We start from the raw sequence: 13,875 nt of genomic DNA on the forward strand, positions 1-13,875 counted from the left end.
TCTACTCTACCTGCACTAAACTCAGTAAGGAGAAGCTATTGTCCTTCAATTAATCACAGGAAATTGTGATTCAATTCTGTTTCTTCATGTCTAAAAACTGCCATTAACATTTATCATATGAATCCACATTTCCTGAGCTCAGTCACATTACATTGATTTAATGATCATGCATATTGATGAAAATGTGTGGCTGTGCACTAAAATGCTGTGAGGTGACAGTGAGGGACTAAATTGCTGTGAGGTGACAGTGAGGGACTAAAATGCTGTGAGGTGACAGTGAGGGACTAAATTGCTGTGAGGTGACAGTGAGGTACTAAAATACTGTGAGGTGACAGTGAGGGACTAAAATGCTGTGAGGTGACAGTGAGGGACTAAAATGCTGTGAGGTGACAGTGAGGGACTAAAATGCTGTGAGGTGACAGTGAGGGACTAAAATGCTGTGAGATGACAGTGAGGGACTAAAATGCTGTGAGATGACAGTGAGGGACTAAAATGCTGTGAGGTGACAGTGAGGGACTAAATTGCTGTGAGGTGACAGTGAGGTACTAAAATACTGTGAGGTGACAGTGAGGTACTAAAATACTGTGAGGTGACAGTGAGGGACTAAATTGCTGTGAGGTGACAGTGAGGGGCTAAATTGCTGTGAGGTGACAGTGAGGGACTAAATTGCTGTGAGGTGACAGTGAGGGACTAAATTGCTGTGAGGTGACAGTGAGGGACTAAATTGCTGTGAGGTGACAGTGAGGGACTAAATTGCTGTGAGGTGACAGTGAGGGGCTAAATTGCTGTGAGGTGACAGTGTCCGTGCCTAATGAGTCTCTCTGTGTGTCTGTAAAACCCCGATGAAGGCAACAGCTGAAATGCAGCGATTATAATAATAAAGAAGTTTTATGTACATCCATTGTCCTCCAAGAGTGGCTTAATATGGTTGTTCTCTCACTCTCTCACTCTCTCACTCACTCTCACTCACTCTCACTCACTCTCACTCTCTCTCACTCTCTCTCACTCTCTCACTCTCACTCTGTGTGTGTTTATCCATTTGTGTGTGTACTCACCCATTAGAGAATACAGTTTATAATATGAATATTCCTTTTTCTCAGGTGCAGGCGGCTATGAAGCGACAATGGATTCAGTACAAGGCCCAGTGGGGTCAGAGACGGAGGGACCACTGGTCCATGCGCTCTACCTCCTACACCGCCACGTCAATCACTGAGGTGCCCGCCTTCATGTACCACCACGACTGCAACAGCGAACACTTAAACGGCAGACACACCTCTGAGGACTCTGAGCTGGTGGCTCTTAAGACAGGGGAGATGTACGCCTGACAAGTGGGAGGCAGTCTGAGTGTGGGAGGAGAAAAGAGTTAGTAGAGGAATCAAGATGGAGACGTTTCTCTACTATCTAACACGAAACAACCCAGCGGTCCCGCCGCGTTTCCACATCTCAGAGACAGAACGAGGGGGTAAGCCCCAGACTGTGAAGGAGAAGACCGTGTGTGTCTGGACAGTGATACAGTGATACAGTATCTCTCCCATGACTTGGCCAACGATGGCTGATGCTTCTTTACATGACATTGCTGCTGCTGTGGCTGATTTTAAAAACATTATAAGATATACATGAAACGGGAGTCGAGTTTGAAATGTGGCACATCCTAAAGCTGCTATTTGTGGCTGCTATTTGTGGAGCTCTTCCTACACATCATGGGGACGTTGAGGATGATGTTGATGATGATGAAACTGTATTGTTGCTTCGTCTATACCAAAGGATGTGTGGGTTCGGCTGCCATCGGCATGCACTGCGTGACCTGAATCCAACACTGAAGCGACCGACAGTGTCCATGACACATGAGCTCAAAGGTTGACAACGGCTCCCTATACCTAAGCTCTGGAATCCTGTACATATTTGTTTCACCAGTTTCACTTTAAAAGTGTCAAAGGGTGTTTTAGAAGATTCTATTTTTCGGACTAAATGTTTTTGTTCTTGTCAACGACTTGTTCTTTAAATACCTGCTATCTGTCCTGTGAAGCTAGTTAGCTCCGCCAGACTGCTTTGCTGTTCGTACAGCTGCTGACTGTTCTTGTGGTGTTTCTGTCACAAGGCCTGGATTTAAAGAGTGCAGAAGATACAGAACGCCTTGATATGGACTCAAGAGAGAGAGTAAAAAGGATTGATTAACTTAAAATAAAAAGAATGACATAGGTAACGCATTTAGAAGCCATTTTGAGTACCACATGGCTCTAGAGGGGAGACTATTTCAGTGAAATAGTCTGTTGTTTACCGTGTCCATTTGCCAAAAGGTCTAAAGCGAAGCTTGTATGGCTACCGAAGAATCGTTATGTTTTGTGCTTAAATTAAGGCCATTTGAATTGTGTTCAAATTTATTTTCTTTTTCAAATCGTTTATGAATCGAAATACAGGGAATAAGGAGAGACAATTAGTAAATACATTAAGGCTAACTGCACAGTGTTGCTATATCAACAATTATAATTTTCAATACAATTATCTAAATTGAAAACATGATTACCTCGAAGAAGCATTTTCCTTCCATTGTACAGAATCTGTTAAATCGTTCTAACTGAGGGCTATTTCAAACAACTCTCTTGTGGTGAATACTACAGAATATGTATTTTCATTCACCTACAGATGTAGGATCTTAATTTGAGCCAGTTTGCTACAACAGAAAAATAATCCTGCGGCAACAGGAAATGTACATTTTTACATGGATTATAATGAATAGACATTTTTTTGTCAGGGTTGATAATTTTTTTGCAAGGATAAATCAAGTCTGAAATTTCAAAGTTGAAATTACAAACTTCAGAAGCATTGTGACAAATACAATTTGATTTGATTTTAAACCCCAGGAAAGTTCAAATCAAATGAAGATCCTACATCTGTAATATATCATGCCCTTAAATTATAATGCTCTTGGATCCTGAATGAAAGTCTTTGAGGCATTTCAGAAAGTGTCATGTGGAATCCTTTGCTCTTAGCTAATCTGGTAGCGCAGGCTAATTTCTAGGAGTGTGATTTTGGTTTTGCGTCACAAAGGCTGTCTTAAGGAGTCAGGAATAGAAACGCAATCTCTTGTTTACCGTCACTGCTTGCAGGTGGTCTCCTCAACAAGCCCCTTCTGTTTCATAGAAATGTACATTTTAACCTTCAAATGTGTTCCTTTGTAAATTGCACAACCAAAATTGATTTCTAGAATGGACACTGAAAACCATTGAAATTGAACGAAATGGCTCAGCACACTGCTTTGTATTGAGTTAAAAGAGATATGTGTGTGAGTGTGCGCTCGTGCATGTGCGCGCGTGCGTGCATGTGTGTGTGTGCGTGTGTGTGTGTGTTTATCAGTGTGTAAAATGCAGATAGTGATCCATGAGCCTTGGGGCCTTCTGATGTCCAGATTACTCCCATCTTCACATGGTTTTTAAAGATAGACATCTGCTAGGATTTAAGTCCAGTGGCTCTCAGAAAGGAAGAGTGGCTCTGGAGCAGCCCTGATCTGGATATAACGTAGCAGTATGTTACTGTAGACAGGTACAGGTACTTCAGTACCGATGACAACCAGGGGCCTCATTTATATCAAGATTTGTACGCACAGATGTAATCCTAAATTGTGCATACAATGCCATTTATAAATGAGGCCCCAGGTGCCCAGACTCATTGCAGACTAATCTTGACCTGAATGCTGAAGACACATTTTATTTTGGGGACAATACAGTTAATTGTGCCAATCTAATTTATTTTACATCTTCAAATTCTATTAGGCCAAGATAAAGTAAATCTTTACACTTACGCCAATGTTAATACTGCTTCCAATGTCTTTGCTGATGTCGGGCCAGCATGGAAGATTTGACACGGTGATCAGTTTGGAAAGTGAGAAGAAGGCCATTTGATGAGGTCTCTAACAGCTAATCTGTTTGATTCCAGAGAAGGATTTAACCCCTGTGAAGTGGATTTAAAAAAGGTTTTGATCCATCCATCTTTTGAGGTTTATTTGTTCTGGATATGAATAACATGTTAAAGGTTTTTATTTTAATTTGAGGGAATATTATCATTTCTGTATATTTAGTATGTTCATGGTCATGTTGTCCTGTGCCCATGTCAACATGACAGCAGAGTTTGTGTGTGTAATAGATGTGAAATGTTTCAACCGCAGTTTTTGGTTATTTTGTTTCGCTTGTGTTTGGCTCTCGACCTCTTAAGTGCTTTGTGTGGCGTTATTTCAAAGAAAACAAAAACAGTGTTTTGTAAAATGCACAAAGTGACCAGCTGTTTGTTTAAAAGCTATTTCAATCAGAAATATATTCCTAAAAGATTCCCTGTTGTGTCTGTTCTTTCTTTCCTACAATTCTATGCAACCTGTAGGACGTAGGAACAAACCTTTGTGTGTGTGTGTGTGTGTGTGTGTGTGTGTGTGTGTGTGTGTGTGTGTGTGTGTGTGTGTGTGTGTGTGTGTGTGTGTGTGTGTGTGTGTGTGTGTGTGTGTGTGTGTGTCTGTGTGTGTGTGTCTGTGTGTGTGTGTTTTAAAGGGAGCAGAAGAAACTGGATTTAAAAGTTTTAAAATACCTCAACATCACAATCCCCACTGTATTATTTTGTACCCAAATTACCCCCCTAAATGGTTTAGGCATACTTTAAATTACCCCCCTAAATGGTTTAGGCATACTTTAAATTACCCCCCTAAATGGTTTAGGCATACTTTAAATTACCCCCCTAAATGGTTTAGGCATACTTTAAATTACCCCCCTAAATGGTTTAGGCATACTTTAAATGACCCCCCTAAATGGTTTAGGCATACTTTAAATTACCCCCCTAAATGGTTTAGGCATACTTTAAATGACCCCCCTAAATGGTTTAGGCATACTTTAAATGACCCCCCTAAATGGTTTAGGCATACTTTAAATGACCCCCCTAAATGGTTTAGGCATACTTTAAATGGTTTAGGCATACTTTAAATGACCCCCCTAAATGGTTTAGGCATACTTTAAATGACCCCCCTAAATGGTTTAGGCATACTTTAAATGACCCCCCTAAATGGTTTAGGCATACTTTAAATGACCCCCCTAAATGGTTTAGGCATACTTTAAATGACCCCCCTAAATGGTTTAGTCATACTTTAAAATCTAGTCTGTCCGGAGAAAATACACATTTAAGTTTGAGAGGATTTGCATTGTGAGTATGTGATGGAAACGATGTATCGTGAGATTGACTTCATTTATATTCCTGCTCTCTCATTCATCAACCGTCATACAGTAATGCTTCTGACACACATTATACAACACAAAGGCTGTATATTCCATATATAGTGCACTACTTTCGACCAGGGCCAATAGGGCTTTGGTCAAAAGTAGTGCACTATGAAGGGAATAGGGTGCCATTGGAGATACAGTTAAAGTCTGGGCACATCAGATCCCAGTTGTCCTCTGAAAAGGACAGTTATTCTCATCAGTAGAATCTGGTTGTTATCATCCTAATAGGCCAAGCTTTTGCTTTTCTAAGAGCCTCCGCAACTATGCAGCGTCTATTACACTAAGGACAATTTCAAGGTCTGTTGGTTCTTTATAGCACCGCTATACCATAGTAAGTCAGTAACAATGATGTTGGATTTCAAATAGCTGCTATTCAAATAGCTGTTTTACAATATCTTATATAGGAAAACCCCAACCCATGAAACTGAATCATTAAATGATAGTGTTCAACTTGAAAGTGGAGAGGAAAATGAAGCAGTGTGCAATGAGACTCCTGGTCAAGATGGAGCAGGTTCATATTCATTTGTCTCTGTATTTATTCATACACAATGGGGGAAAATAATCAAACTTTACTGTTGCAGGAACGTACCGTTTAACCTGTTTATTGAAAGCCATTTACTCAGTCATAAGGATTGTATTGATGCACAACCCCACACAGCAGATCTTATTGAGGGATCACCTGTCACGACTCCCGCTGAAGTCGGCTCCCCTCCTTGTTCGGGTGGCGTTCGGCGGTCGACATCACCGTCCTTCTAGCCATCGCCGCTCCATTTTTCATTTTTCCATTTGTTTTGTCTTGTTCCCCGCACACCTGGTTTACATTCCCTAATCAACTGCATATCTTCCTCTGTTCCCCCATGTCTTTGTGTGGGATTGTTTTGTTACGTGTTTTGTATTGACGCGCCTAGCTGGTTTTTCCCCAGGTACTATGTTTCAACCCAGAGTATGTTTAATTGTTAAACATTTTTCCTTATTTGTGACTTTGTCGCGCTTTGCACTTTTGCCTTTGGCTGGAGGTTTGTTGGACACTGTTGTGTTCGTCTGTTGTTTGCTTCTGCCGAATAAAGTGTGCGCCTGATCACAACTCTCTGCTCTCCTGCACCTGACTTCAACACCAGTAGATCACAACTCTCTGCTCTCCTGTACCTGACTTCAGCACCAGTAGATCACAACTCTCTGCTCTCCTGCACCTGACTTCAGCACCAGTAGATCACAACTATCTGCTCTCCTGCACCTGACTTCAGCACCAGTAGATCACAACTCTCTGCTCTCCTGCACCTGACTTCAACACCAGTAGAGCACAACTCTCTGCTCTCCTGCACCTGACTTCAGCACCAGAAGATCACAACTCTCTGCTCTCCTGCACCTGACTTCAGCACCAGTAGAGCACAACTCTCTGCTCTCCTGCACCTGACTTCAACACCAGTAGAGCACAACACTCTGCTCTCCTGCACCTGACTTCAACACCAGTAGAGCACAACTCTCTGCTCTCCTGCACCTGACTTCAACACCAGAAGATCACAACTCTCTGCTCTCCTGCACCTGACTTCAACACCAGTAGAGCACAACTCTCTGCTCTCCTGCACCTGACTTCAACACCAGTAGAGCACAACTCTCTGCTCTCCTGCACCTGACTTCAGCACCAGAAGATCACAACTCTCTGCTCTCCTGCACCTGACTTCAACACCAGTAGAGCACAACTCTCTGCTCTCCTGCACCTGACTTCAGCACCAGAAGATCACAACTCTCTGCTCTCCTGCACCTGACTTCAACACCAGTAGAGCACAACACTCTGCTCTCCTGCACCTTATTGGCATCTTATTCCCAAAATAGTGCACTAACTTTGACTAGAGCCCTATGTGACCTGATCAAAAGTAGTGCACTGTATAGAGAGTATAAAGGGTGTTATTTATAAAGGGTGCCATTTGGGGTGCATTCTATTTCCATAATGAATTCAGATATTATTTTATCTTTGTATCCTACCTTGGAATAATCAAGTGGGGAACTTACCATGCGATAAAGGGACTCCAAATCCCTTGTTGTTGTTGGAGAGCATTTTGTTCTCTTCCTCTTGGTTGGGTATCTCTGTGTCCTCTAGTCTCCCAAACTGTCAGACCCCACCGTGTCTCCTCTAGTCTCCCACGCTGAGACGTCAGACCCCACCGTGTCTCCTCTAGTCTCCCACGCTGAGATGTCAGACCCCACCGTGTCTCCTCTAGTCTCCCACGCTGAGACGTCAGACCCCACCGTGTCTCCTCTAGTCTCCCACGCTGAGACGTCAGACCCCACCGTGTCTCCTCTAGTCTCCCACGCTGAGACGCCAGACCCCACCGTGTCTCCTCTAGTCTCCCACGCTGAGATGTCAGACCCCACCGTGTCTCCTCTAGTCTCCCACGCTGAGATGTCAGACCCCACCGTGTCTCCTCTAGTCTCCCACGCTGAGACGTCAGACCCCACCGTGTCTCCTCTAGTCTCCCACGCTGAGATGTCAAACCCCACCGTGTCTCCTCTAGTCTCCCACGCTGAGACGTCAGACCCCACCGTGTCTTCTCTAGTCTCCCAAGCTGAGACGTCAGACCCCACCGTGTCTCCTCTAGTCTCCCACGCTGAGACGTCAGTCCCCACCGTGTCTCCTCTAGTCTCCCACGCTGAGATGTCAGACCCCACCGTGTCTCCTCTAGTCTCCCACGCTGAGACGTCAGACCCCACCGTGACTCCTCTAGTCTCCCACGCTGAGACGTCAGACCCCACCGTGTCTCCTCTAGTCTCCCACGCTGAGACGTCAGACCCCACCGTGTCTCCTCTAGTCTCCCACGCTGAGATGTCAGACCCCACCGTGTCTCCTCTAGTCTCCCATGCTGAGACGTCAGACCCCACCGTGTCTCCTCTAGTCTCCCACGCTGAGATGTCAGACCCCACCGTGTCTCCTCTAGTCTCCCACGCTGAGACGTCAGACCCCACCGTGACTCCTCTAGTCTCCCACGCTGAGACGTCAGACCCCACCGTGTCTCCTCTAGTCTCCCACGCTGAGACGTCAGACCCCACCGTGTCTCCTCTAGTCTCCCACGCTGAGATGTCAGACCCCACCGTGTCTCCTCTAGTCTCCCACGCTGAGATGTCAGACCCCACCGTGTCTCCTCTAGTCTCCCACGCTGAGACGCCAGACCCTGGCACGTCTCCTCTCGTTCCCCCCAAGCTGAGACGCCAGACCTTGACACGTCTCCTCTCGTTCCCTCCCAAGCTGAGACGCTAGACCCAGCCACGTCTCCTCTCGTTCCCTCTTCCTTCCTTCCTTTTTCCCTTCCAATTTCCTAAGGCTCATTTAATGGATTTACAGACCTTCTCCAGATTTGTTTATGGAGCAGTTTTATTTTGGTATTCCTCCATATCCTGGTGTTGTTAGCTGCCTGCTGATATAGCGGATCTCCTGCCAAAGACACCACAAAGATGTGGTCAATCTGGTCGCCACTATCTGGTGATGCTAGAAATTATGCTTTTCTGACCAGAAATGACAAATCTTGACTTTCCCCTTAAAGAAAGTTTGCGTCCCAAATGGCACCCTATTTCCTATATAGTTACTTTTGACTAGGGCCCGTAGGGCTTTCATCAAAAGTAGTGCACTATGTGTAAAAAGTAGTGCACTATGTAGGGAATAGAGTGCAATTTGGGATGCTGGCAGACTCAGCGATATGACTTCATCATACACAGTAGGACAACCACATACTTAGCTTACAGACGTCTGTCACTACAGGCCCTTCCTGTTGTCTAATTCATCTATTGTGTTATTTTACACAATTTCAATGACAACAGAAGATGCACACAGGCCATAAAAACACATTGCCATTTTGTAAAGTGAAGCACACTCCTCTCTGGCATCAGAGCTTTGTCTTGTCCCTGGGCTTGCTTCTGATCCCATCCTCCCACGTTTTGAAGAGCCTGTCGAATTATTAACAAAACACACAACAATAACACTGTTATTGAATTTTAAATGGTACTTGATTGTGTGTGTCTCGCTGTCAAATTAGCATCCCTCAGATGTCTTCTGAGACCTTGAACAGTGGTGATCATCACATGAAATAACTCCCTCCTTAAGGATTACAATACGACGAACACGGTCTAATCATCAACATTGAGTTTAGTAGCATAAATCCTTTGATTTTAGGGAGTGTTACAATAGCTACAATAAACACAGTGTGATAATCTTTATTGGGTATTATGATGAAAATCCTTTGATATTTAAAGGATACTTCAGGATTTTGGAAATGTCTTGTCTCTGCGTGCAGTTTGAAGGAAGTTGCTAACTAGCATTAGCACAATGCCTGGATGTCTATGGTATCTGCGAGCATTGTAGTAGATACCATAAACTTCGCCGTCATTGCGCTAACACTAGTTAGCATTGGCTCACGAAACTACCTCTAAATTCATCATACTGGATGCAGATAAAGGGCCTCATTGCCAAAATCTTGAAGTAGCCCGTTATTAAGTAGAAATAACTCAATAATGTCCCTAGGAGCACCCCTTAATCCATTCATGTAACATTTACTTTCAATTTATATTAGCATCTTTTTTAGTGAGGATGTATATTTGTAAAGCAGGGGATGGGACTATAGACAAACGAACACCACAGACTGGGTGGAAAGCCTGCATGTTGTCATCCATCGCAAGCTACTGCTGCCATTCATAACCAACATAGTGCTGCCATTAATAACCAACCTAGTGTTGTCATTCATAACCAACCTAGTGTTGTCATTCATAACCAACATAGTGATGCCATTCATAACCAACCTAATGCTGCCATTCATAACCAACATAGTGCTGCCATTCATAACCAACATAGTGCTGCCATTCATAACCAACCTAGTGCTGCCATTCATAACCAACATAGTGCTGCCATTCATAACCAACATAGTGGTGCCATTCATAACCAACTTAGTGCTGCCATTCATAACCAACATAGTGCTGCCATTAATAACCAACCTAGTGCTGCCATTCATAACCAACATAGTGCTGCCATTCATAACCAACATAGTGCTGCCATTCATAACCAACCTAGTGCTGCCATTCATAACCAACATAGTGCTGCCATTCATGACCAACCTAGTGCTGCCATTCATAACCAACATAGTGCTGCCATTCATAACCAACATAGTGCTGCCATTCATAACCAACATAGTGCTGCCATTCATAACCAACATAGTGCTGCCATTCATAACCAACATAGTGCTGCCATTCATAACCAACATAGTGCTGCCATTCATAACCAACATAGTGCTGCCATTCATAACCAACATAGTGCTGCCATTCATAACCAACAAAGTGCTGCCATTCATAACCAACCTAATGCTGCCATTCATAACCAACCTAGTGCTGCCATTTATAACCAACCTAGTGCTGCCATTCATAACCAACATAGTGCTGCCATTCATAACCAACCTAATGTTACCATTCATAACCAACCTAGTGCTGCCATTCATAACCAACCTAATGCTACCATTAATAACCAACCTAGTGCTGCCATTCATAACCAACATAGTGCTGCCATTCATAACCAACCTAGTGCTGCCATTCATAACCAACCTAGTGCTGCCATTCATAACCAACCCAGTGCTGCCATTCATAACCAACCTAGTGCTGCAATTCATAACCAACCTACTGTTGCCATTCATAACCAACCTACTGATGCCATTCATAACCAACCTAGTGCTACCATTCATAACCAACCTACTGATGCCATTCATAATCAACCCAGTGCTGCCATTCATAATCAACATAGTGCTACCATTCATAACCAACCTAGTGCTACCATTCATAATCAACCTAGTGCTACCATTCATAATCAACCTAGTGCTGCCATTCATAATCAACCTACTGATGCCATTCATAATCAACCTAGTGCTGCCATTCATAATCAACCTAGTGCTGCCATTCATAATCAACCTACTGATGCCATTCATAATCAACCTAGTGCTTTTGAAACTGCAAGAGGGAGAAGCAGGAGCGGCAAATTGACCAGTCTGGAAATGTAATGGTTTTCGAATATCACTTAAGATACGTTTTTTTATTCTCCTGCTGCGTCGTTATTCTCCTGCTGCGTCGTTATTCTCCTGCTGCGTCGTTATTCTCCTGCAGCGCCGTTATTCTCCTGCTGCGCCGTTATTCTCCTGCTGCGCCGGTATTCTCCTTCTGCGCCGGTATTCTCCTTCTGCGCCGTTATTCTCCTGCTGCGCCGTTATTCTCCTGCTGCGTCGTTATTCTTCTGCTGCGTCGTTATTCTCCTTCTGCGCCGTTATTCTCCTGCTGCGTCGTTATTCTCCTTCTGCGCCGTTATTCTCCTGCTGCATCGTTATTCTCCTGCTGCGTCGTTATTCTCCTGCTGCGTCGTTATTCTCCTGCTGCGTCGTTATTCTCCTGCTGCGTTGTTATTCTTCTGCTGCGTCGTTATTCTCCTGCTGCGCCGGTATTCTCCTTCTGCACCGTTATTCACCTGCTGCGCCGTTATTCTTCTGCTGCGTCGTTATTCTCCTGCTGGGGGGGAGGCACAAGCCCTGGGGGCCACAAGCCCTGGGGGCCAATGCCCTTATTTTTTAAATGTAATAAATAATTTTGACAGTAACCTTCCAAAAGTAATTCTTAAACCTTTTTAATTTCCATATGCACTAGGAAGCGAAGGGTTTGTTTCTTGGGCTTCAGGAATGTGACTGAAAAAGTTCCTCAGGCCTTGAAAAAGAGGAAAATATAAGGGGATCTCAGTGAACAACTGCCGTAGTCAAGGCTACAGCGGCGACAGTGCTTACTCAATTCAAAAGCATACAGGATATCAGTACGAGAGCCTGATGCTTCTTAGGTAGTTCTTTATGCCATCTCCAGTCTCAGAAACGACAGTATTGTTGGCAATTCTCAGTACAGAAAACAGTCGGGCCTGCAACCTGGACCTACAGGCCGTGGTGGAAACATTTGGACGCAAAAAAGGAGGACTTCAGAAGACTAGGGGAGTCTCTCAAATTGGATTTAATTTTATTGAATTACATTTACCTTGAATATTGCAGCCCATTTGTGTAGGCTATTAGCCAGACAAAACCCGCTGAGTGGTGGCTGAATTTATCCTCAAGCCGACTACTTTTTCCTCATTGTTAGGCTATTTGAAGTGCAATTTTTATTTAAAAAAATGTATAAACAGCAGCTAAATACGGTATATAGCTAAAGATAATAGACTGAATAATGAAACAATCCCTAATAAGATAGTGTTTTGAGGGTGGACTGGCTGTATTATTGGTCATTAATAGACTGGTTTCACGCACAACAACTTTCTATCGAAGCTGGGAGAGAGCACAAGGATGGCTCCTGCCATGCAGGTTCAGGTACAAACTGCAATGTTTCCAACTGTAATTACTGAACATGTATTCACATCATTGCCACCAGCCAGCAGTCTAAAAATGGCGTCATTGTGACACTGTGTATAGCTTTGTGAAATGTTTAACAAAAATAATGCCCAAATAGGCCTACCATTCGCATGTAAATTTGCAACCAACCTTGCAACCGTCCAGCAAAACATCAACAACCGTCACTTTAAATAATAACAGCCCATTTTGCCGTGTATCTGAAATGCAGCCGTGGCTACGTATGCCTACACATCATTTGTGCCTACCAACACGCACAGATCAGCTGACAGGATGAGCACCACCACTAGCTTATCAAATATTCTTACAGGCTTCAGATTAAACTTCAAACATTAGAACTACAGGCTACATTTTTGTGACACTACACAACGAGGGTAAAATGTTATGTGTGGGAGTTTCAGAGGAGCAAACTAAATCAAACTAAGTGTATATTCTAATGTCATAGCTGATGTGTCAGAGAGAAACACACACACACACACACACACACACATGCTATAGCAAGAGCACAGGGAGGGGGAAAAAAAGTAGGCTGTGTAATTTTCTTAGTATTCACATGACCTTTACAGTAGCCTATCACACAATGATTGTATAATACAAATCAATCATAACAGAGTGAAAGTTTGCCTACTGATTTTAGTATGTTACACATGCTATTGGTCCTACAATGCAACATCTGAAATACACAGTGGTATAAAGTACTTAAGCAAAAATACATTCAAGTACTACTTAAGTCATTTTTGGGGTATCTTTACTTTAATATTTTTGACTACTTTTACTTTATGTACTTTTTACTCCATACATTTTCCCTGATACCAAAAAGTACTTGTTACATTTTGAATGTTAGCAGGACAGGAAAATGGTCTAATTCACACACTTATCAAGATAACATCCCTGGTCATCCCTACTGCCTCTGATCTGGAGGACTCACTAAACAGAGAACATCCCTGGTCATCCCTACTGCCTCTGATCTGGAGGACTCACTAAACACATGCTCCGTTTATAAATTATGTTTGAGAGTTGGAGTGTGCCCCTGGCTATCTGTAAATAAATACAAACTAGAAAATGTGGCCATCTGCTTTGCTTAATATAAGGAATTAGAAATTATTCTAACTTGTACTTGTACATTTTAGCAATTACATTTCCTTTTGATACTTAAGTATATTTAAAACCAAATACTTTTATAATTTTACTCAAGTAGTATTTTACTGGGTGACTTTTACTTT

At 43.2% G+C, this 13,875-nt stretch overlaps 2 protein-coding genes across 2 annotated transcripts in view; both read left to right on the forward strand.

The window, feature by feature from the left end:
- Window positions 1-1,329, forward strand: part of LOC139372744 (calcitonin gene-related peptide type 1 receptor-like) — a 48,166-nt gene extending 46,837 nt beyond the window's left edge. The window contains exon 15 of the mRNA XM_071112540.1: window positions 1,101-1,329. Within this exon, the coding sequence (XP_070968641.1) occupies window positions 1,101-1,325 (225 nt within the window). The 3' untranslated portion in view covers window positions 1,326-1,329. The remainder of the gene's footprint in view (window positions 1-1,100) is intronic.
- Window positions 1,330-1,380: 51 nt separating this feature from the next.
- Window positions 1,381-8,508, forward strand: LOC139372381 (coagulation factor V-like). The gene is made up of 2 exons (XM_071112092.1): window positions 1,381-1,491; window positions 7,354-8,508. Exons 1-2 carry the CDS (start codon window positions 1,381-1,383, stop codon window positions 8,506-8,508), a joined length of 1,266 nt encoding a protein of 421 aa, XP_070968193.1.
- Window positions 8,509-13,875: the final 5,367 nt, after the last annotated feature.

The sequence above is a fragment of the Oncorhynchus clarkii genome, chromosome 18 (genome assembly GCF_045791955.1).
Source record: "Oncorhynchus clarkii lewisi isolate Uvic-CL-2024 chromosome 18, UVic_Ocla_1.0, whole genome shotgun sequence".
Classification (NCBI taxonomy): domain Eukaryota; kingdom Metazoa; phylum Chordata; class Actinopteri; order Salmoniformes; family Salmonidae; genus Oncorhynchus; species Oncorhynchus clarkii.